The following is a 21,631-nucleotide window of genomic DNA, read 5'->3' as shown; positions in this document are numbered from 1 at the left end:
AAGAGACAATTAAATTACAGAATTGCTTTTGGAGAAGTATATGGGGTGTCTGGGCTCTGAGCTCGCAGGAGCCCACACCCCTGGAATCTCTCCTTGCATATCTCCGCTGCAGCCACAGCCAGATTGTTTTCTCCGTCCTTGGAGATTGGCCTGATCGGGTTCACTAATGGTTGGACTTTTCATGGTATTTGCTTACATAACACTATCAGGACACATGTCTTAAATATTTTATGAGGTTGAAAGGGTAGTTTTCATAACATGGCATTGTATGGCCTGCAGAACAGACTAGGCGGGAGGAGGCAGGGTCTTGGACTGGACTAAGTGACAGAAGTTTAATACACATTCTGATATTAAAAATTTGATTAACTCGATAACAAGGCTGCAGGTATTAAGATGTTGGCTTTCCTTGCATCGTAAAGGCGGTTATTAAAGCCCAGTGCACTCTACTTAAGTGCATCTCCCTTCGCTGGTGTAATTGACTCCTGAACATAAAAATCTCATGGTCCTGACCCATGTCTCTGCTGCCCCCTGGCTCGGGAGAGCCAAGTGTGGGCTAATTGCAGGATTTGGCTGTTTGCATACCAAGATGGAGTTCACAGGCTTCTTAAGATAAGTGAGCCCTTGGAAGGGGACTGGAAATCTACCCATTAGCTGAAAGAGCTGGATGCACTACAGGGTGCAGGAAAGCCACTCTATTTGATTATTAAGTGTTTTTTAATCTGAAACTCTAAGTTAGCAAGAATAAAATGAAATGACCCAGGAGCAGAACGTTTTCTTAAACCTCAAAAGGAGAGAAGCACCACTACCAGAGGCATTGCTCCGGTCCTTTTAGCTCTTCCCGAGGCTGCTAGCTGGTTATAAAACAGTGTCTGCTTTGAACGTATGCTCATATACATGAATATTTTAATATTTCTGACCAATTAAAATCCCCCTAGGAAGCAGGTATTTCTACGGACTCTTTGAACAATGGAATTTCTCACAATTCCCTTTGACTAAACTGGCCCTGAGGATGAAGGTCATGCTTCCAGTTGGGAATACTTGTCAGCACTATGCTTTAGTACTTTCTGTGAAAGCTCCTTGGCTCCCTTGGCCTGATCAGTCTTCCTGGTGAGTCAATCTGTTCTTAAATTAAATCAGTAATTTTAACATTTGAGTGGGAGTCAGATCACCTGGAGGGCTCAAGAAGACATAAATCACCGGGCCTCACCCCCAGAATTTCTGGTTTAAAAAAATCTAAAGTGAGGCCTGAGGTTTTGCATTTTCTACAGGCTCCCAGGTGATGCTGCTGCTGATCCCAGGACCACACTCAGAACCACTGAATTCAGTGATTTCTAGGATGCCTTGGCTGCTCTAAACAACCCAATGACCTTAATGGAAGCTCTTCTCTCATGATAACCGATCAACTCCAAGTAATGAAACCTCTTCCCATTTTCTATTAATCACAAAACTACCTAATCGCTACTAGAAAGTCGATTTTTCCCCAGTGCATTTATGCAGAGTAAGTGGCAGAGCTTTTGTGACCACATGGGTGGACCTTGAGACACTGCACTGACAATAGTCAGACAGAGAAAGACAAATACTGTACAATATCAGTTATATGTGAAATCTAATAAAAACCAAACAGAAAAACAGAGAGTAAAATAGTGGTTACCAGGGGCTGGGGGGTGGGGGAGTTATAAGAGATGTTGTTTAAGGGCACAAATTTGCAAGTTGTAGATAAATAAGTCCTGAAGACCTAATGCACAGCATAGTGGCTACAAACAACACTCTTGTATTATAATCATCAAACTTGCTAAGGATCTTAATTCTACCACCAACCACACACACACACACAAACACACACACAAAGATAATTATGTGACGTGACACTAAGGCTGCAATAGCAATCATGTTACAGTTTCTAAAGGTGTCGATCAACATGTTGTATACCTTAAATTTACACAATGTTATAAACCAAATATAGTTCAAATACATAAATAAATAAATAAAATTTTTTAAAGAGGTGTAGAGTTGGATTCTATGCCTAAGAAAAGAGCGAACGGACTATCAAAATTCCTATCAATGAGTTTTGTGACCAACAGAATGAGTTTTCTGCTTTACCACAAATTGAAAGTAGGCATTCCACATGGACAGTCCTCCCCCTGATGTACGCTGGAGGCCTGAGTTAGGCCAGGCCGCGTTATTGGATGCAAGGAAGGCCTGAGGCACGCGAGGCGGAGGCTGGAAAAGAAGGAGAAAAGTCTGAATTAGGGATAAGCAGTGGAAGCTGTGTGTTCCTGAGTGAACGAGACCTGCACCTGCACCGGGACATATGCGGTCCTCTTAGGCCCTTTGGTTTCTTTTTCATTGCTTTCCTTCATGACCAAGTTCTCTAAGTCAAGGTCACCTGACAGAGAAGGTCTACCTAGAGGGGTGTTTTTCCAAATTTTACTGCTTGGCAACGACCTGCGGTCCTTATTAAAATGCAGATTCTGGCTCATTAGGTCTGGGGTGGGGCCTGAGATTCTGCATTTCTAACCGGCTCCCCGGCCCACGATCCCCAGGGTTGGCTTCAAGGGCGTGCACAGCGCAGAGGTGCAGGGCGCAGCCTGGAAGCATCACATTGCTCTCTTCTGATTGATCCTCTTATCTTACAGCCCTGCCATCCCCCGTGTGCTTGGTTTGCATAGCTCCTGCCGCATGTGAGGCCAGCGGAGTTATATTTCTCTCCTTTGTTTAAGGGATGCTGACCCTGCCTAGATAGTTCGTAGCTGGAGGTTACTCAGCAAAGGCTCTCCTTTGCTATTTTTCAAATCTCTCTCTAAGATAGGCCACATTTTCCTGTGCTACCTTGTTAGGCTGATTCATTTTTCAGATGCATCTTATTAACTGGTTCCTGGTAGTAAACTCTAGTTTTCTGGACCTTCCCCTTGATCCTGGGCCGCAAAGATGAAAAACAACAAAGCAGGTGCTGACTCCCACGGGTGTCTTTGAATGACCCGTAGCCCCCGGCCTAGGAAATGAATGACACCGGGTGATTCTTTTTACAGGACATGCCAGCTTTCTTCATTTGCACAACTTCAGTCCTTCTCAATGCCTGATGTATCTCCAGCCCCAGGGAGCTGCTGGTCAGGGCAGCGTAATCCATTTTTATTGAGCACTTTATGTATTTAAGGCGCTGATGAGGATACCAGCCTGGGTTCTCAGCTTGTTTGTAACTCAAGAGGAAAACTTGGCTGAAGGAGAATTAGCTTAGGTAGGACTGAGAGAGCCTGTTCTAGTGAGCGGAGACCAGCAACTGAGGACACCTTGCTCCCGGGAGCAAGAACCGGGATTATCAGGTCAGGTTTCTCCCCCCGGACCCTTTCACTATCCCTCCAACTCTCAGGTTTTCGGCATCGATGTTGGGCAAAAATAGGTCTGGCTACTTCCGTGAGGTTTGCAACTCCTGTGGCCTTTTCCTGCAGTCAACATATTCAGTGATGTGTTTTGTAGGTAGCACAGGGGACATTCAAGTTTCTTAGTCTAAAGCCCTCGCTTTCAAAAAATGAACATTTCCCCAGCACTGTGCTGGCCTCGGTGTAATGCCCCAGAGACACCTCGGGAGATACTTGTTGCTGTTCGATTTCACAGATGCACCAACCAAGGCCTTGAGAGGTTAACACGCCAGATGGAACAGCCAATGAAAGCGGCATCCAGGCCTAGAAATGCTGGCGTCAAGGCCATGGTACCGACTCATGGAACTCTTGCTCCTAAAACCATGTTCTTAATGCTTTGTTCATTTACAATTTTTTAAAAATATGTTTATATTGATTTTTTTTTTTGGAGAAAGTGGAAGAGAGAGGGATAGAGAGATGGAAACATCGATGAGAGATAAACATCAATTGGCTGCCTCCTGCATGCCCCCTACTGGGGATGGAGCCTGCAACCCAGGCATGTGCCCTGACCAGGAATCGAACCAGGGACCTCTTGGTTCATGGGTCAGTGTTTGACCCCTGAGCCACGCTGGCCGGGCTCATTTACAATTTTTATTTTTATTTCCCCTGAAGAATTCACTCTGTGCTATACTGTTCAGAAGAGCTTTAACATTGTTTAAAACTCATATAAAACTAAGTGACTTTGGAAACTCTCTTGTGAATCTAAATATTTTAATCTCTTCTTAGTTAATTCTTTTTTGGCTTAGTCAAGAAGTGGCCCAGGTACAGCCGGCCGAGTCTTATCTTCCCATCATTAATATTTAATGCATAGCGTTGGATTTAGAGACCATTGTTGTAGTAACTGGACCTCCTGGCCCAAAGTGCCTGGGATTTGAGAGGCAGACTACCTACCCAGACACACAAATTAGGCCACGTAACTGGGACAAGGTTGGAAGATATTCATTTGAATGAACTAAAAAAAAAAAAAAAAAAATCAGTGTGTAATCCATTTTAATTTATCTTTGAGGTCTAGTTAAATGTCTTCTGCCTTTTTTGTTTTATTATAAAAGAGAATTTTATTATAAAGAGAATTTCCTTATTTTCTTGTACTTACGGACTCAATTTGGAGGACAGTAATATATTCAATTCCCAGGAAAAACAAAATAGAAAACCAGTGGGGCCAAGAGGGAAAACAAAACAGAACTTTGGCCTAGAAACCAGAACCTGGTGTCCAGTTTCCCTGTGCGACTTTGAGCGAGTTATTTAACCACATTGGGCCTCCGACTCCTTACTGCAGACGGAGGGAGTTGAACTAGCTGCTCCCTGAGGGTCTCTCCAGTTCTAAGTCCTACTTTGTTATTATTGCTAATTCCATCTGACAAAAGCAAATGTGCCTCCCTCCTCCCTCCCTCCTTCCCCCTTCCTTCCCTCTTTCCTCCCTCATTTCCTCCCTCCCTCCTTCCTTCCTCCCTTTCTTCTTTCCTTTTGCATTAGTCAAACTAGATTAACTACTCCTAGACAAAAGTCTCAGTGGGTTATCAAAATGAAAGTTTACTTCTTGCTTTTACAAACTCCAACATGGCTATTTCCTGCCTCTCTTGGGCATCTGTCTGTCCCACATGCAGTGACTCAGGGATCCAGGCAACTTTCAAATGATGCTTCTTCATTCTCCAGGGCCTCCGAATCCTCTGGAAGAGCCTTGTCAGGGGCGTGAAGAGAGAGTCTGGAGGATCTTGCAGAGGTCTTAGGGGCCAGAGCACTTTCCCTTGGCCAGAACATGTCACCTGGTTCCACCTAGATATCGTGGTCCTAGGAAAGGTGGTCCCCTGTGACCTCTCAGGAGGAAAATGAAGGTGCTTGATGAATGCAGAGCATCATCTCCTCCACAGTTCATTCATTCAACTAATATTTATTAAGCGGTGTAATTGGCACTGATAGACCACCCATTTCTTATGGATCTTAATTCTAGTGGGGAAAATTATATATACATGCATGTGTGTGTGTATGCAAAATATTTATGAATGTAATATCTGTGTGGAGTATCTATTAGTAATAGTAATTCTGAGATTTAAAATAATGTTACAAGGCAATAATAAATATTTTGAGAACTTATACATCAAGCATCATTCTCAAGATATGTATATAGTCATATATTTGTTCATTTAATCCCTACAGTTACCCCATGAAGTAGACGCTATTTTATCCCCACTTTGCATATAAGGAAACTGAGGTTAAAGACCTTGCCCAAGGTCAGGCAGCTGGAAAGCAGTGGAGCCAAGCAACCATGCCAGGCAACCTGATGCCAGAGCCCACGTCCTGTCCGGCCCTCTGAATGGAGGGACGTTCCTCTAGCTGACACTTGCTTGGTACCCATTCATGATTCAATTGTTGCAAACTAAGGGACCCGTGAATGGAAATGTGTGAAAGCACTTTACAAACTGGAGAACATTATAACATACCTTGTTTCTCAGACCACACTTGGCCTCAAAATCCTGATGGTTTCCCTTACTCCTCTTCATGCCCTGCCACTCCAGACACATCACCCTCCCAGAATGTGACCCAAGTATGCCTGGCCTTTGGTCCATCCAGTGTTGGCTCATTGCTGTTCTGCATCCTTGGTCAGCACTAGTTTAAATCACCTTTGTGTCCTCCAGAGTATTAGCACATAGTCAGTGCTAAATAGATGCTTGACAAATTAAATCAAAGATAAAAAAATGAGAGCAAGGGAGAGCCATAGATAATACAACATTTAAGATCAAGGACTTACCCTGTGTAAAGGCGATATAATACTGTATAAACGTAGATATTCACAACAATGTCCTTGCTAGATGAGGTATTATGGAATTGTACACTTGAAACCTATATATTTTTATTAACCAATGCCATCCCAATAAATTCAACAAAAATGTAAAAATAAGTAAATAAATTTATCAATATAAAAAGGAGTATTGAGAAATTAGAATATGCTGTGAATGCAGGATCTTTTTTTATTCATTTAAAAGAACATGTAGGCAGATCTTTTCCTGAGAAAGTACAAGTGCCTTAGTGCCTATGGGAGGCCTTTCATAACCCCTTGGGTCTCCGCTGTAGTAATGCTGGTTCCAAGAGGTATATGGAAGATTCCTGATGATTGTTATGAGTCAGCCTCCCATTGGTACGAGGATATAAAATGTGAGCAAAGACACAGCATCTGACAACATCAGAGATGAAACTTAGTGGTTACAAAAAGCTTCATGACTTAATTCCCAAGTTTAAACATAACTATTTTCAATAATGATGATGATGATGGTGATGATGATGATGTTTTGCTAGGTTTAAGTAGCTAGAAGACTATTTTTTAAATCTTATCATTCATCCAGCCATCTACAGCTGCCAAAAGGCAGCAGCTTCTGAAGTGTACAAGTCTCTAACTCTCTTTATGTTTTTAAAATCAGTATTTTTTTTCTCTTTTGCAGCCTACTTTTTATGCTTGTTTGGATGAAGTCAGCGTTACTGTCATGGGAACAGTTCTCATACAGTGTCTTATATTCAATTACTTTAAAGGGAGGGAGATCGTGCTCCAGAATTTTATGATCTCATAACAAAGGTACTTAGGTCCCAAACCACAAAGCAGGTTATCTTGATAAAAAACTATTTTTATTGGATAAGAAAATATGTAATGCAAAATTAAAATGTGATCCAGTAACCGACCAATAACCAACCACAATAGCAAGTATCAGATAAAAGGACATAGTGAAGCTCCAGAGACACACGGGGAAGAAGTTAGGTAACAATTAGAGTTGTCTGTCTTCAAAGTGTAAATGTGGGATCATAACAATTTTTTTAACCAATAGTAATGGCTTTGAAATTGCAAACGAGTGTGGGATGGGCCTTAGAAAGACTCTCTTGGGGACTATGAGAGCACTGAGTGGTCTAAATGTAAATGCAACAGATGGGGTTGCCATTAGAACAGCAACCACTTCCAGCCTCCACCCTAAATTGTTGTTTCTGTCCCAATTCCAAACATCCTGTCTCACTGTCAGGCTATGTGTCAGATGACATGTCCTGGTACTTGGTTATAAAATATGATTGCTATGGCCACGGGACCAGGGGATGGATTGAAGTGCTCTGAAAACAAAGAAGAAAACAGAAAGGAAAAGGCAGATCTTCCATTCCACAAATATTTATTGTGGGCCCATTGTGTACCCACTGTTCTAGTTGTTGGGCCACAAGGGTGAACAAAATAGAAAATGCCCTTGCTCTTGTGGAGCTTACATTCTACTTGGGGGAGACAGACAAGAAAACATAACAACTAAATATGCATTATGTTAGATGGAGGTGAATGCTATGGAAAGCAGAGCCTGGCCCAGGCAGATGAGGATGGAGAGTGAGGGTGGAATAGTTTCTCAGAGGAGGGTCAGGAAGGGTTTAACTGAGAGGGAGGCAGAGGAGCTGCGCCCACATTGCAGGGGGAGACATCCTGGGTAGGAGATAAACAGCGTGTGAAAAGGCATGCAGGTGGCATGCAAGGGATGTCTCAGGAACCTTAAAGATATTAATGGAGCTGGAAAGCTGTGAGGGGGAAGAAAAAATGATAGGAGATAAGCTCAGGGAATGAACATGGTGAGGGTGGCCAGGTAGGGCCTTCGTAGAACTTGGTAGTAAGGGACTTGCTTTTGCTCTGAAAGAGGGAAGAAGTCCTTGCAGGGTTTTAGCAGTGGAGGGACACGGCCTGACATTCACTTTCACAGGCTTCCTCTGGCTGCCAGTTAGGAGAATATCACCGAAATTCAGGGGAGAGGTGCTGGCAGTGTGGATGGAGCTGTAACAGTAAAATTGGTGAAAGACGATGTTTTGGATTCTGGCTGTGCTGACGGACGAGATGTTTCGTGTAAGAGAAAGAGGAGAGTGGCTGAAAAAATGCTATGAGAACAAAGGAGAGGAAGGCATGTAGGTAGCCTAGCCTTAGGACTTCTCTGGGGGTCAAGCCAAGAGCTCCAGGACTTGATTGCCCGAGTAGCCGGCCCGTGAGTCCTGGCTCCTAAACAAAACGTGGACGCGAGTTTATGCTCCAAGTTGCAACTCCTTGACTGTTGCTTCTGCTAACCCCAAAGTGAAGTTTCGTTGCATGGCCAACCCACTGTGAGTGGGTCAGACCACTGGCCTCCGTGGGAAGCTGGATGGGAGAGGGAGTGACCAGGGAAGGAGAAAAATCTCACCTTCTTCTGTCCCTGATAGTGGTGACCCTGAAAGTGTCGGTCCTGGCTTCCCAGGCAGGCATGCGACCATGTGCAGGATAGATGTTATCCCCAAACCCCAAATCTCATCATACAAAGGTTACGTATCTTATTTGCATTTGAGTGCTTTATTATATTGGAATTGCAGTGATATTATTAACATTTGTACAAATGCACAAAATCTTGTCTCTTCTTGCTAGAAAGAGATGTAAAAATCTGACCTCGTTGAACAGTCTTAATGAACTCACTGTCCATTGGTAACAATACGTGTTCACTATGCAACAAAAAGCTTAACATAAAATTAAACATATTAAATGCTGCAGCAACTATTTACAGGTATGTACCCCAAAATTGTTTTCTCCTCCCAGGAAGGAAGGTGGTTGCTTTACAAATAGACAAACAAACACAAATGCTTCGCTGTTTACAATGACAAACACCCCCCCAGTCCAGAACTTAAAGTGACAGCACCTTTTTTGGGGGACTTCCTTAGTTCACACTTACTTTGTACAATGCTAAACTTTTTTCTTTTAGTTCTGTTTTTGGACAATATTTATATTCCAATTGTCCCAGAATATAGTTTGAACTGAGACGTTTTTCTGGGTCTTTCCAGAAGATTCCCAACCCCAAGTCCTCTCCAGGACATGCCAAAGCTTATCTTTTCTTCAAGACAAACCTCAAAGGCAGAACTCTCTCTATGAGGCAGGTGTGATTTAGCAGAACGTAGAAGGAAAGAGGGTAGGTAGGTCTTTTTTTAAAATTTTTACTGGCTGGCTGGTTGGAGAGGGTCCCTTCTTTCAGCTCCCCTCCACTTCAGCACTGTGATACCTTTCGTGACCTGTAGTGTCTATAGCATGGCTATTCTAAAGGAGCAAACCAGTCTAGGGAGCTTAGTGCACGTAAGATTTTAATGATGTCTTTAAAGCTACTTTATTCTGGTTCCACATTCTCTGTCTTGAGGCTACCATGATTCTGCAAAAAAATAAAAAAATAAAAAATAAATCCATAAAGTTCTATAATATGAAACTCAATGTAAGAAAATCTCAGATGGCTTAAGAAGAGCTTTCTAAACCCTGCTTCTAACGAGTTAGATCCTGTACGTTGGTCTAAATACAATAGCTGATAATTATTGATTCCCCTCTGATCAGCTTGGAAAGGTATCAGAGTGCCACTTAAGCATATTCATTTTTTAACAAATGCTGGCAATTGGGCTGTACCCCTCCTCTTCCACTTGCGGTTAAATAGTTTTTATTTAAAAATAGACAATTTAATAGGAAAAAAATATATAAACACTCTTTAAGCAATTTGGCTATAAGCATGAACATCACTGAAAAACTCCACAAGAAATAGTAAAATATTTTGAACGGACATACACTTTTTTATTTTCACAACACGATGCGCTAAGGGCTTTTGTCTTTTTTCCTTTCGGTGTCTGTGTTTTGGTATTGGAGTTTGCTTGTAAGTTTATTGCTTCAGGGTCTTCCCGTCCTTTCTTAGGCTCTAACTGTAAAGTAGAGGCGCTGTCCCTAATCACGTTACAAGGCAACACTATTGTTGAGACCGAGGAATGAACTCGATAGGACCACTGTTCCTTCGGCGGCCTCGGAGAGACCGTGGCTGGGACAACCGCGCACCGCGCACCACGGCGCACAGAGGAGTGAGTCTCCTGGCTCATTCAGGACACTTTGGTTCGGAGGGTGAGATAGAAAATTCTTAAGCGTAGCTCAGCTGCTGCCTCACATCTGTTGCATAATCTAAGATTCTATAAAAACATGCTATGAATAAAGGTACAGGCTATAAGCTGGCTCTTCTCCTGGGCCTTCTCGCAGCGGGCTTCACCTAGGCCCGCGCGAGACCCGCGCCTTCGCTAGGCTGCTAAGGACCACACGCAAATGTACCTGGTGCAAATAGTATGTAAAGGACGTTAAATGACGCAGCTCAGAGCTTTGCGGGGGGGAGAAGGGGGTACAGGGGAGGGGGGGAGGGAAGGACAGGGTGGAGGTTCCATAGAGAACAACAGAAACGGATCAAAAAAGCTAAAGTGCAATTTTAAAATATAAATTATTTGAAGCAGAAGAGAGGTTCTGAATGCTACTGTTCGCATAGGCACGGTTGTATTCAAATTTAAATGGGCCGTTCGCTTTCCCTGCTCAGATAGGCTGCATAATGGGGCTCGAGGGGCTCACAGCGACTGCCCATTGTCTGGGAGGGAACAAAAGGAGCACTGAAGAGGCCGTCGAGTGCAAAGCAATCTAGGGGGTGGGGCGGGTGGGGCGACGCAGAGATGAAGCTGTCTTGCACTTTTCCAAGGTATAGTTCCAGTTATAGTTACTGAGTCCCTTCAGCTGAACTCTGCTCTCTAAAGGGAGGAGCTTACTTTAAACAGGGAAAAAGAAATAAAAGCTTTCCAAAAAAGCTCTTCAGAACGCAGATTAAAAAAATCACTCACAGAGCAATAAAAACCCTGGAAATTTCTATGCAAAGAGATCGAAGCAAACATCTCCACCGAGTGGTGGAGCACAGCCGTTTGAAACCCTGGAGAATCGGGGTACATCCAACTAGAGGAGTTTATTACGAGCTAATACTTCAAAAACAAGTAGAGCCTACAGAAGAACACTGTTCAAATGGAATGTTTAAAAATAACATTTATTAATAAATATCTTATAAAATTCTAAATTAATAGATTCCTGTTCAGATTTTGCTTTGGTCCTTGAATTCCACTGTATACACACATACATACATATATATTTCCTTAGATGATTTTTATTAACCAGAAGGAAGCACACTCTGTCCTAACGGGATGGCTAGTTTTAGAGCAGTTACTGAAGCTTAACCCACCCCCACTCCCCAGCCAACGGCTGGTCTTTCACCGCAGCTGGTTTAAGATGTCAATGAACTTAACCGACACTAACATTTACTTCACTGGCCGGCGACGGCCACTTGAACATGGAACCACTGACGCCCCTCTATTCGGAACTTGCTGCATTTGATACCACTGACCAGACAGGCTCCAAAGAGCATGTGCTCTGAGTAAGTCACCCTCCTAGCAGCGCGGGACGGCACGTACCTGCTCCCACAAGCACACTGGGACGGTGACTTGCAGACACTGCCGCGGAGGTGGGAGCAGGAGGAGCAGGTGGGCACGGGGAAGGCTTCCGACCTGGCTAACGCCTGGCTTTGAAGTAAGTGCCACCATGCAAGGCCAGGACTTGCACCCCACCTGCCCCTGCCCGTCCTGGAAATGTCTTAAGGAGAAACAATTACGATGTGGATGCCAGTATTTCGGGGGCAATTCACCTGGTGGAGCTGCTATCAGGGGCACCTCTCTGCCTTCTCAACTCCCGTCACACAAGGCCGGGGAGGCAAAGAAGACATTGCCAGGGAGGCCGGCAGTGACTTCAGATGCAGACCCTGCCCATAAAAACACCCCACGGGAGTGAGGAAGGCAGAGCTGCGGAGCCCTCGGGGTGGGGGCTCCGAAGGCCGCTGCAACTGACTCGTGGGACGAAGGGTGGGTGACCCTGTAATTCAGTGGGAGAGAAGGACAGGGCATAAAGATGTTTTCCCAGATTGGCAAAAAGTGTAGGGCAAGAGGGAGGACTAATTATTCCGTGGCCTGGAGAAAGCTGGGCCTTCAAAGGAAAGGACTTAATATTGATAAGCCGCGCGTTGGGCCTGACCAATGGGCCTTCTGTTGGGGATTTCAAGCTCTGAGAACGAGCTGGCATCTCCCATTGACTGTATTTCCACACCGCTAATGAACCTACCTAAAGGCCCCGAGTATAACAAGAGGACAGTTTATTCTAATTATACGTTGAGGCCCGTTTGCTAACGTGTGTGGTTGGTTTGCCTACTTAGCATAAGGAACAGACATAATTGAGCTATATATAATGCACATCAGTCAAACTGTCAAGCTGCTGAATTAGGGAAACTCAGGCAAGTCCTTAACTGCAGAGGCTTTTGGTTTAACAACTAAATATTTCAATCAAGAGGTGGAACAGCGGCGAAGTAAACCATCATTTTAGTGACAACCCACTCCCCGGACATTCTGGTATTACCAGTGGACTTTTAAAAAATCCATTTCATTAAGTGCTACGCATGCAATAAAGAAAGAAAAGTTTTTGTTTACTTCAAGCAAAAAATAAAATTTAAATAAAAAAATTTTAAAAACCCGAACAAACATTTCAATGAGCTCTTGTTCCTTCGTGGGGGGACACATAGTCCTAAGCAGAGGTTATGAAAAAATTAGTTTTCATTTCAATAAAGAGATAACAATGGTAACTTCTTTTTTTAGCTAAATCGTCAACGTTTCTTAGGAAGCCAGTTAGGTTAAACCATTCAGCCGTTACTGCTGGGATTCAAAACAAAACAGAACAACTTTGAATTCAGTATTTAAAATACTTAAAAATGATATGTTCGTCTAAAATATAATAGAAAATCCTTTTTGTTTACATTTTTTCTTTTTTTCTCTTTTCTCTTTTTTTTTGTTTTTGTTTTTGCTTTGATTTTTTAGACCATATATCCAAGTCATGAGTTTCACTGGATACTCAAAAGTTTCCTTCGAAAGCACTGCATACATGAAAAGATTGTTGATAAATACTGATTTAAAAAGTAAGTTAGTAGATAAAACTGAAACTAGTTATAAAAATCATGCTTCACGACCCTCATATTTTTTTTTTCTCCAAAATAGATTCTTACACTCTACTGAGAGAAAAAAAACACATCCTTCCCTTTTCTGAACTCTTATAAAAGCTACACCTTTTGTAAAATACTATTCCTTTAAGTCCCATGAACACACACACACGCACGCACACACACACTCACACGCACGCTCATGTTAGGAGGTCAAGCATTCAAATGGAGATGAAACACCAGCACCTGTCTAGACTGCTAAAGAGAAATATTAGCCTGGTTACTTGTGAGATGTGATATTAAAACCTTAGCACAGTAGAATGGCTTGTTTTAAGGAGGCACAACTGTGGTTTGGAACTATCTGCTTTGTATAATGGGCTAGTCCACGAAAGTTGTTGAAAATGTAAATAAGAATCGTTCGGGAGAGTGGAGGAGCCACGTCCACGGGGCCCTTTCTGTAACTGCCGTGGGAGGGCGGAAAGCACCCCGATGGCACATTAGGTTTCTTTCTCTTTTTGTTCCTCCAGTAGTTCATCTACTTTCACCCACCAAAGCTGGTTCCATAAGCTTACGAGAAAACACACAACAATAAATCTTAGGCTATTAGCAGCTGATGACTGAACAATGTAATCTGCGGAGTGAATAGAGCCCTTCTGAATTATTACATAGTGCATGGATTTTCGACGGCACAGACAGGCCATATAAAACCAGTTGTAATTCGAGGCTGCGGTGTTATAGCCTCGCATCGTGATTTGGACTCGCACAGCCGAGGCTTACACAGCTCCCTTCCCTAGTGTCTCCACAGCTGGCACGCAACCAGTGCTTCACCTATGGCTAAGCCGCCTTTTATTTGCTCTAATGATTAAAAACATTAAATCAGGCACATTAAACATCTCCCGGTTACTATTTTGTAAAAAGCAAAGGTTGAATGAACTCAGCTGTGGGTCACGGGAAGGGAAACAATGGCTAGGTCCACATTTCTGAGGTTTGCTTTTATTTTTTCCCCTCAAACATTATTTTTTTCTTTACTTGCAACGCTCACGGGGGAAATGAAACAGAAGAAAGTGAAAATGAAAGTAAACAGGGAGCCCAGGAAAGAGTGGAAATGGAGGGGGAAACGGGGCATTAGAGGGAGTGGACCAGAGGAGTGGGAGGGGCAGGGAGATGCCTGGTGGTTTTATTTGGACATCAATGGATCCTACAATTTTTTATAGCAAGAGAAACAAAGCTGTGGAAAAGGTTCTGAGTTTATCTGGGATTCTGGTGACAGCACAGCACAGACTCAACATGGGTTATGATGTCATCAGGCTTCTCACCTTGTATCTGTTGACATCTAACTATGCCTCGTTTTGGCTATAAGCTGCGGTTTAACAAGATTCAATGTCTCAGGCAAAGGGTTGGGCTGATAAGAATGAAACCATGACTATATACAGAAAGAGTTCAGTTTATAAACAAGTAACTGGTACCAGAAAACTGGAGAAAAGCACCAAAGCATTTCCCAAGCTGATAGATATTAATTGCATAACTCCCTTTTTTTTTTTTTCTTATATAACTAAGTATAAAAGACAACATTTCCATAGTAACTATAAAAATGAAAGCCAGTCTTTGAAGAACTGAGGAGTCTTCCAGGTCTGAGTTAATTCTAAAAATGCCCTTCAAAGAAAGGACGCACGGTTCGCGGCAGCTCTTCTTGGAGGCGAGGTCCGAGCCCTGATGTTTAAAGAATTGGATTCAGGTCTGTTCTGTGAGTGGTGAGCTGGCTGAGCGTGGAGCTTCCTACCACCTCGCTGACCGCCGAGGACGTGGTGATGGTGTTGTGTTGGATGACCTGCTGCTGAGAGCAAGCGGGGACAGGGCTCGCGGGAGGGCTACTCTCGGGACCTAGGAGAAAACACACACCAATATAGCTCTGTCTTGGGTGATGTGTGGACTACTCAGAAAAATACTACTAGATGTTTACTAGAAATAGAAGAGTTTTCATACATTTTCTCCTAGGGGGTTAATTTCAAAACTTTAAACTGTGGTCACAGAGCTATGCCTTCCCAGTTTAGAGCTACAAGCAAAGCCATGCTTTCTACATCAGCAAAATGAGTCAATGTGTTTGAGTCTTGGGATGTGGACCTCCCCATCTCGTCTTTTCAGATAGCCATCCATACATCAAATGTGGAAAAATACTCACATGTGGTGGGAGAATCTGTGTTGCTCAATCTAAAAAATTATTTGAAAATAAATTGACCTTCAGCCATGAGTCCCTGCACCTCCCACCAACCCCTACTCAGCTCACATTTAACTGACCCATTGACATTCCAGATGCAGAAACTGGGGTCTAAAAAAAGGGACCCACTCTATGGATTGATAAACTGAGACAAGGTCACTAGTTTTTCAGCCCCATGAGTAACATGCAGCATATCCTGAGACATTTATTGTGATTCACCCAATGCCTGTTTCCCAGCCCATGGATTTCTCTGAAAGGCTGCTAGCCCACAGGTAACTGGGCTCCAGCAAGTCATTGTTTGACTGGCTGCAGAATTGGAATTTGGTAAGGTTTTTACAATGTGAAATGCCAGGGAAAGTCTAGCCAGGAATTACCAGGAGGTGGTGGGCATGGTGATGGATAGGGGTCAGAGAAGAGGGTTCCCCCTGGTGGAACAGTCCGGCAGCCATCCAGAATTCTAGTCTGATATCTGCCTGGGTGTACAATCTACACTTTACTTTTGCTCTTTCAATACCATCGAATGCAAAATTAGAGGCAAAAAAACTGAACACTAAAAACAGCAAATAAGTCCAGGACTTACTTAGATATCCTTGCGACTCCTTCTGCATGGCTGTGATTGGACAGTCTTTGTGTGTCAACAACAACTGTTTCAGCTGCGCCACCTCGTTTTTCAACATGGACACTTCATTCTGAAAAGAGACGCATCGAAGCTGCGTTGAGAAGACCAGCGAACATAAGCCTAAGGCCCGTGCACTTTCAACAGGGAAACTGGCACACTTTTCTGTTATGTCTGAATGATGTTAAGAATATTATTTAACAGGATTTGCCTGAATATGTGCAGCTTGCCTTCAGTTTGGCCCTCACATTTACCAGGGGCTTTCTGCAGAGACTAAGTGTCAACTCAAGAGCTGGATCCTATTAAAAGTGCAGAGCATACAGTTTAGGTGGAAGACTCTGGGGCCTGGTTACGTGGGTGGGAATTTCCACTCTCCACTCAGTGACTCTAGGCAGACAACACAAATCAGACGAGCTCCAGCAACATAGTTTATAAGACGGGGGAAGAACAGCACAAAGTTCTTTGAGTTGTTGTGAGGATTAAATGAGGCAAGAGATGCAAAACACTAGAATAATGCCTAGCACACAGTAAGCGCTCAATAAAATTGAGCTTTGATGATGATCATCTTTACACTGTCTGACAAGCTCGGGTTGACATTCAATACAAGAAGGTGAAGTGAGGCAATGGGAAGAATTGTGGGGCTTCCAACTGAAATGCCCTCAGAATGAGCTGACAAATCTACCATCCGATTTCCCAAAAGTTCCCAATGGGCTACCGTTCAACAGAGCATGTCCCCCCGGCTGACACCCACTTAGCAGGAGGCATGGAGACATATGGCACAAATATTTAGAGGTACTGGTGGGTTGAGGTCAGCCCAGGAAGGCATGGGGAGATGAAGTTCTGGGACCTGATAGAATTAATTCCATGGCTTCATTAACTCGTTTGGCTAATTTTAGTCTAGAACCCCCCCACACACACACACCGCCCTGTCCCCCATCAGTAGCAGGGCGCTGTGGATTGTTCGTGCATTTTTCTTAAGCATTTAAATGAGAGGCTCAAATCTCCACTGAATGTAGCCGTTCAAAGGACAGGTCCATGGCTTTGTAGAATAATGCACTTGGCACCGTTATCTGCAAATACTTAGAATAGATGGTTGGTTTCAAGGTGCGTCCACTTGCTAGAAGTAAACTATAAACACAGCACTATCAAAAATAAGCCATTTTACAGTGTGACACGTAATACCCTCTCTCTGGACTGTGCTCGTTAGTGGCTGCCAGGCATTATGCTCATAGGAGACTTTAAAGAAACACGCACTCAGAAAGGGTGTTTTAACGCTGCTGTCACTAAGTTGTATCTACACTTTCAATATGAACTTGGCTTTTCAGGCATGGATTTATCACCTAGAAAGGGAAGCTTGGGATTCTAGAAGTTAATTAAAAAATTTTTTTGACATTTGTTTTAAACAATACCTCTCATTTCCACATTCATTTGCAAAATACATTCTAAGCAATCAAATGCTGAGTAACATAAATAACAAAAATAAAAATCTCATCTCCAGAGTTTTTCTCTTTCTCTTCCAAACTTAACAAAATAATAATAAAAAAAGACTTAGCGGAGAAATTAGCCTTATTAATGAATAAATCACTTCATTGCACAGGAAAATTGCTCTAAATCTGAGAACAGGCAGGAAGGTGAATTGTACCCCCTGCCTCCAAATGAGTGTGATTGATAAGGGACCCTGTCAAAGCCAAAAGCGACCCTTGTCAATTCCGGGGTCAGTGGGACAGCTTTATTTATGGGACAATTTATTTTAGCCTTAAACACTAATTCTTTCCTCTCGGATTTCATGCCCATTTAAATTCAGACAGCCTTCCCTGCTTTTCCCTGCTATCCCTCTGCTTAAGAGAGCACATTTAAAGAAAGCTACTTTTAGACCATTATATAGAAGGCAACCCAGGTGAAAAAAAAACTAAACTAAAAAGAAGAAAAGTAGATGTATGAATATAGAGTTTGGCTGCAAAATAAATGTCGTGTTATTTGCATTTGGACTATAGAAATGCCACCTTTCTAAAATGACAGCTGCTGGACAACTGTCCCCTAAGAAGAAGCTGTCAGCTGCAGGTAGTGCAGAAAATGGTGCTTAGAAAACGGAGTAAGCTCCAACTTTTAGTGAATCCAGCCTCACTTTCCTTCTGTGACCTAGGAAACAAGTAAGGAAAGTATTTCTAACCAAACTATAGGATTCTCTTGCTCTCTTATAGTTTGGGAAGAAAAAAAAATTCCACTTTGTGTCCATCTTGGAGAGGTTGACTTGGTCTCCCTCTCTTCCCCTGCCATGTCCTGGGCAGTCACCTTTTTTAGGCAGAGTTCGACTTCCCAGGCACGACGTGTTCTTTGCCCCTTCCTTAAGAAAACACTAGGAATTCCGTTCTCTGGTTCCTGCATTTGCAAGGAGCTAACTGCCCACAATACTTGGCACAGCCCAAACCATTTCACAATAACCCTTTAGCTTCCATGAGAGGCCATGATAAAGCAGCACCAATCACCGCTATGAACAGCATATGTGGTGGCCAGGCCTATACCCAAGGCCCCAAATAGAACAGATAACTTCAGTGGCATTTTTGTGTGTGGAGAGCAAAGCATTTATGAATAAAACCATGACAACTGGCCATCATTTAAAGATACATGTGAATATGGACATATTTCTTAATGTAGTATGTTAGTGATTACGTCATTTAGCTATGTTACGGTTGGAAAATGAATGCCAATTAATATTCTCAGAGAAAAACAATCGGTCTCTTGTTTAGCCCATACACACATAGCTGATGCTGATAAGGATGGAATGAAAGTCTAAGGGCCACAGAAGCATCAGAAATCCATGGGGCAAGTTTCCAGCAGAAAAGGTCCTCTCAACTGAGAGTTGAAAAGAATAGGGTTTGGCTTCCCAAGTTGCCTCACCAACCAAATGTAAGACAAGAGGGTTGGACAAGTTCTCTAGTTCTTTCCAGCAAGGTAGTTTCTTATTCTATGAGTGTTTCTGTGTTACCTTCTACTGAGAAAGTTAAGGGCCTAATAATCTAATGAAGAACTTGATCCTGACTTTTCACTCATTAGCTAAGTACTTTTGCTATCCTCAAATATGCTTATATTTTAAGCCTCCTATTTTCCAAGGGAGCCAGTTCTAGCACCTCCTGTGCTTCCAAATCTTATCAGGGCAGATTCCAAAGTAACACTTAGAGTTTGGTTGAGCGCGGAATTTGGTGTTCATATTGCTGAGAGCGTACGGAGCCTTCAGCAGAGGCCACGATGGAGGCTTTGGGTTAAGACGTGTCGAGAACTGCGGCCCTGGAGAGAGCAGAGGGGATCGTGCACTGTGCATGTGCAGAATCACCCTACAGATTCCACATTGACAGACCGACAGGTAGGAAATGCACGAATACCAGACTATTTTAAATAAAAATCCTTCCAAGGTAACGTAAGTAGGATCACCTTGAATTCATTTTGGAAGAGAACAATCACACAGCAAATGTTTCAAAATTCATGAAAGAAATCAAATGTGGCCTGCAGCTCCAGTAGGGAAATAAAAACCAGGACTTCTGGAGGCATCTTCTTACTCTGAATTACCTTGCTTTATAAATTGAGGCAAATCACCATTTTTTTTTTTTTTTTTTTTTAAACTCCCCTGTGCAGGTTCTAACAGTTTAGGTCTTCATATAAAAGTACTTTGAGAAAGCCAAGTAGTAATAATCAGGATCGATTCTCCTGCTGAACTGAGCCCTTCGTTTCTCTAAGCTGGTTTGTGTTTGCTACTAACGAAAGCACTTAGCCATTTAAACAGAGACTGTAAGGGGGGAGATGAAATGCGGTTGGATTCGTCTGCCCTTAAATCCCTAAGGCCGCCCTGGGATGAAGTAGCGCCCCCTATAGAGACATTCATACTATGATAATGTACTTGAAATAAGCACTCCAAGAAGTCCCTCAAAGCTACATTTGCAGTTTTTGGTTCGGGGATGTGATTCTGCTAATATGATAAACCCAAGATGCTTATTGATGCAAACAGTAGTCTGTGCCAAGAAAAAAAAAATCAAAATGGGCCCTGCAATATAGGCCCTCCCCCACTTCTTTTTGTAGATTAGCGGAGGCCAGGTTTGGCTCATTCCGAAACAAAGGACTTTCAATTTGTCAAGCAACAGTTCCCATCTGGCCTATTCTCTTGCCAAGTCCCAAACCTGGGCTCATGTGTCTAAAATTTCAGCAGCGACTTAGGCCATGTGTCTTTGTACTAAAAGAGAAAAGCAATTATTTCTGTGGGTTGACCAGATGATTTCCATATCATCCATCGAACACAAACAACCCACGCACGGGGCCCCCCCGTCAGCAGCTGATGAATTCAGAGCTGATCTGAGCTAACCTGTCAGAGAAAAGGAGGTGGATTTCTTTCGTCTCAGAGCTTTCTAGAACGATAGGTCACAGAGCAAGAGGGTTAGGTCAAGAGAAGATTCGCCCGGGGCCTCATCCTGCTCCTTGCTGGTTGTGTAACTGTTGGGAAGACTCCTCGGGTACCCCGGGCCTTAGTTTCTCTCTATGTAAAATGTCAGGTTGGGTGGTTTCTACTGTCTCCCCCAATCCCTCTACCTGCGCTGACCTCTTGGGTAGAGGTGTGCTACGAGACAAGGACAAGAAGTCTGGGAGTCTGACTTTGTTTTCTTAGGGCTGATTTTTCCGATCTGAAACTCTGCAACCTCACTAGAAGGTTCTATGCTGGAAAACAACTCAAGAGTGGCAGCCGGCCATCCAGACCTTGGATATTCCATTTGGCTGGAGTTTGTTTGCTTAGCACCTTCCATTTCTGTTTACTTAAAATTTGGCTCCCTGCACCAGCGTCAAGAGAGACACCTTTTTCTTCTGACAAAGGTCCAGTGAGAGGGAAAGGGTCACTCAGAGGTAGCAGGATCTGCTACCCTATCCGGCATCACAAGGCGTGGTTTCTGTCCCTCTGAAGCACAGCGGTGGTTGGAAAACATCAACAACTTAGTCTTTTCAGAGACTGTCCCTTCCTTGGGCACTGCGTTAACCACCCCAAATCTCGGTGCCTGTTGAACGGCTCTAAAAGGACCTTTTTCTGATTTTCAGGGGCTAGAATTCTAATATTTCTGTTTGTTAGCCATTCTGGCCCTAAAGCAATGTAAAAATTCATGGCTCAGGGCCTTGTAAAGGGTAAATGTACCTTATGTGTTTTGTAAAAGCAATAATATACATGCATATTGCCAAGTCATGAACACATCTGGCCTCGAAGTCAACCGGCATCTCTACTTTTCCTGGCTCTCTGCTGTGACCCCTCCACGTTTCATGCTCTAGGACCACAGTCAATACGCGGCAGTCATTCTGCAAGGGCTCAATTTAGTTGAAACTGATTTAAACATTTGTTGGCATCTGATCCATGCCAGCTGGCTCCTTCATCTAAAGCAGTGGTTTTCAACCAGGGATGATTTTGTCCCCACAGAGGACATTTGGCAACATCTGGACACTTTTTGGTTGTCACAAATGGGGGGTGGGGTAGAGGGTGCTACTGATGTCTAGTGGGTAGAGATCAAGGATTCTGCTAAATACATGCAAAGCA

The 21,631-nt window shown here is 43.2% G+C and overlaps 1 protein-coding gene across 8 annotated transcripts in view; it reads right to left on the bottom strand.

The window, feature by feature from the left end:
• Nucleotides 1-13,119: 13,119 nt before the first annotated feature.
• The window catches only part of CREB5 (cAMP responsive element binding protein 5), a 362,526-nt gene continuing 354,014 nt past the window's right edge, over nt 13,120-21,631 (bottom strand). For 7 of the 8 annotated variants that reach the window (XM_081146788.1, XM_081146787.1, XM_081146784.1 and 4 more), the window contains 2 exons: nt 16,036-16,144; nt 13,120-15,121 (listed from right to left, as the gene is read on the bottom strand). In XM_081146788.1, the coding sequence (XP_081002914.1) occupies nt 14,958-15,121; nt 16,036-16,144 (273 nt within the window). In that variant the 3' untranslated portion in view covers nt 13,120-14,957. Of the gene's footprint in view, nt 15,122-15,419; nt 15,449-16,035; nt 16,145-21,631 lie in introns of all 8 variants that reach the window. The other variant, XM_081146789.1, reaches the window with a different exon arrangement.

This window comes from Miniopterus schreibersii (genome assembly GCF_964146895.1).
Source record: "Miniopterus schreibersii genome assembly, chromosome: 9".
In the NCBI taxonomy this organism is placed as follows: Eukaryota; Metazoa; Chordata; class Mammalia; order Chiroptera; family Miniopteridae; genus Miniopterus; species Miniopterus schreibersii.
This window is presented reverse-complemented; position numbering and strand designations above follow the sequence as displayed.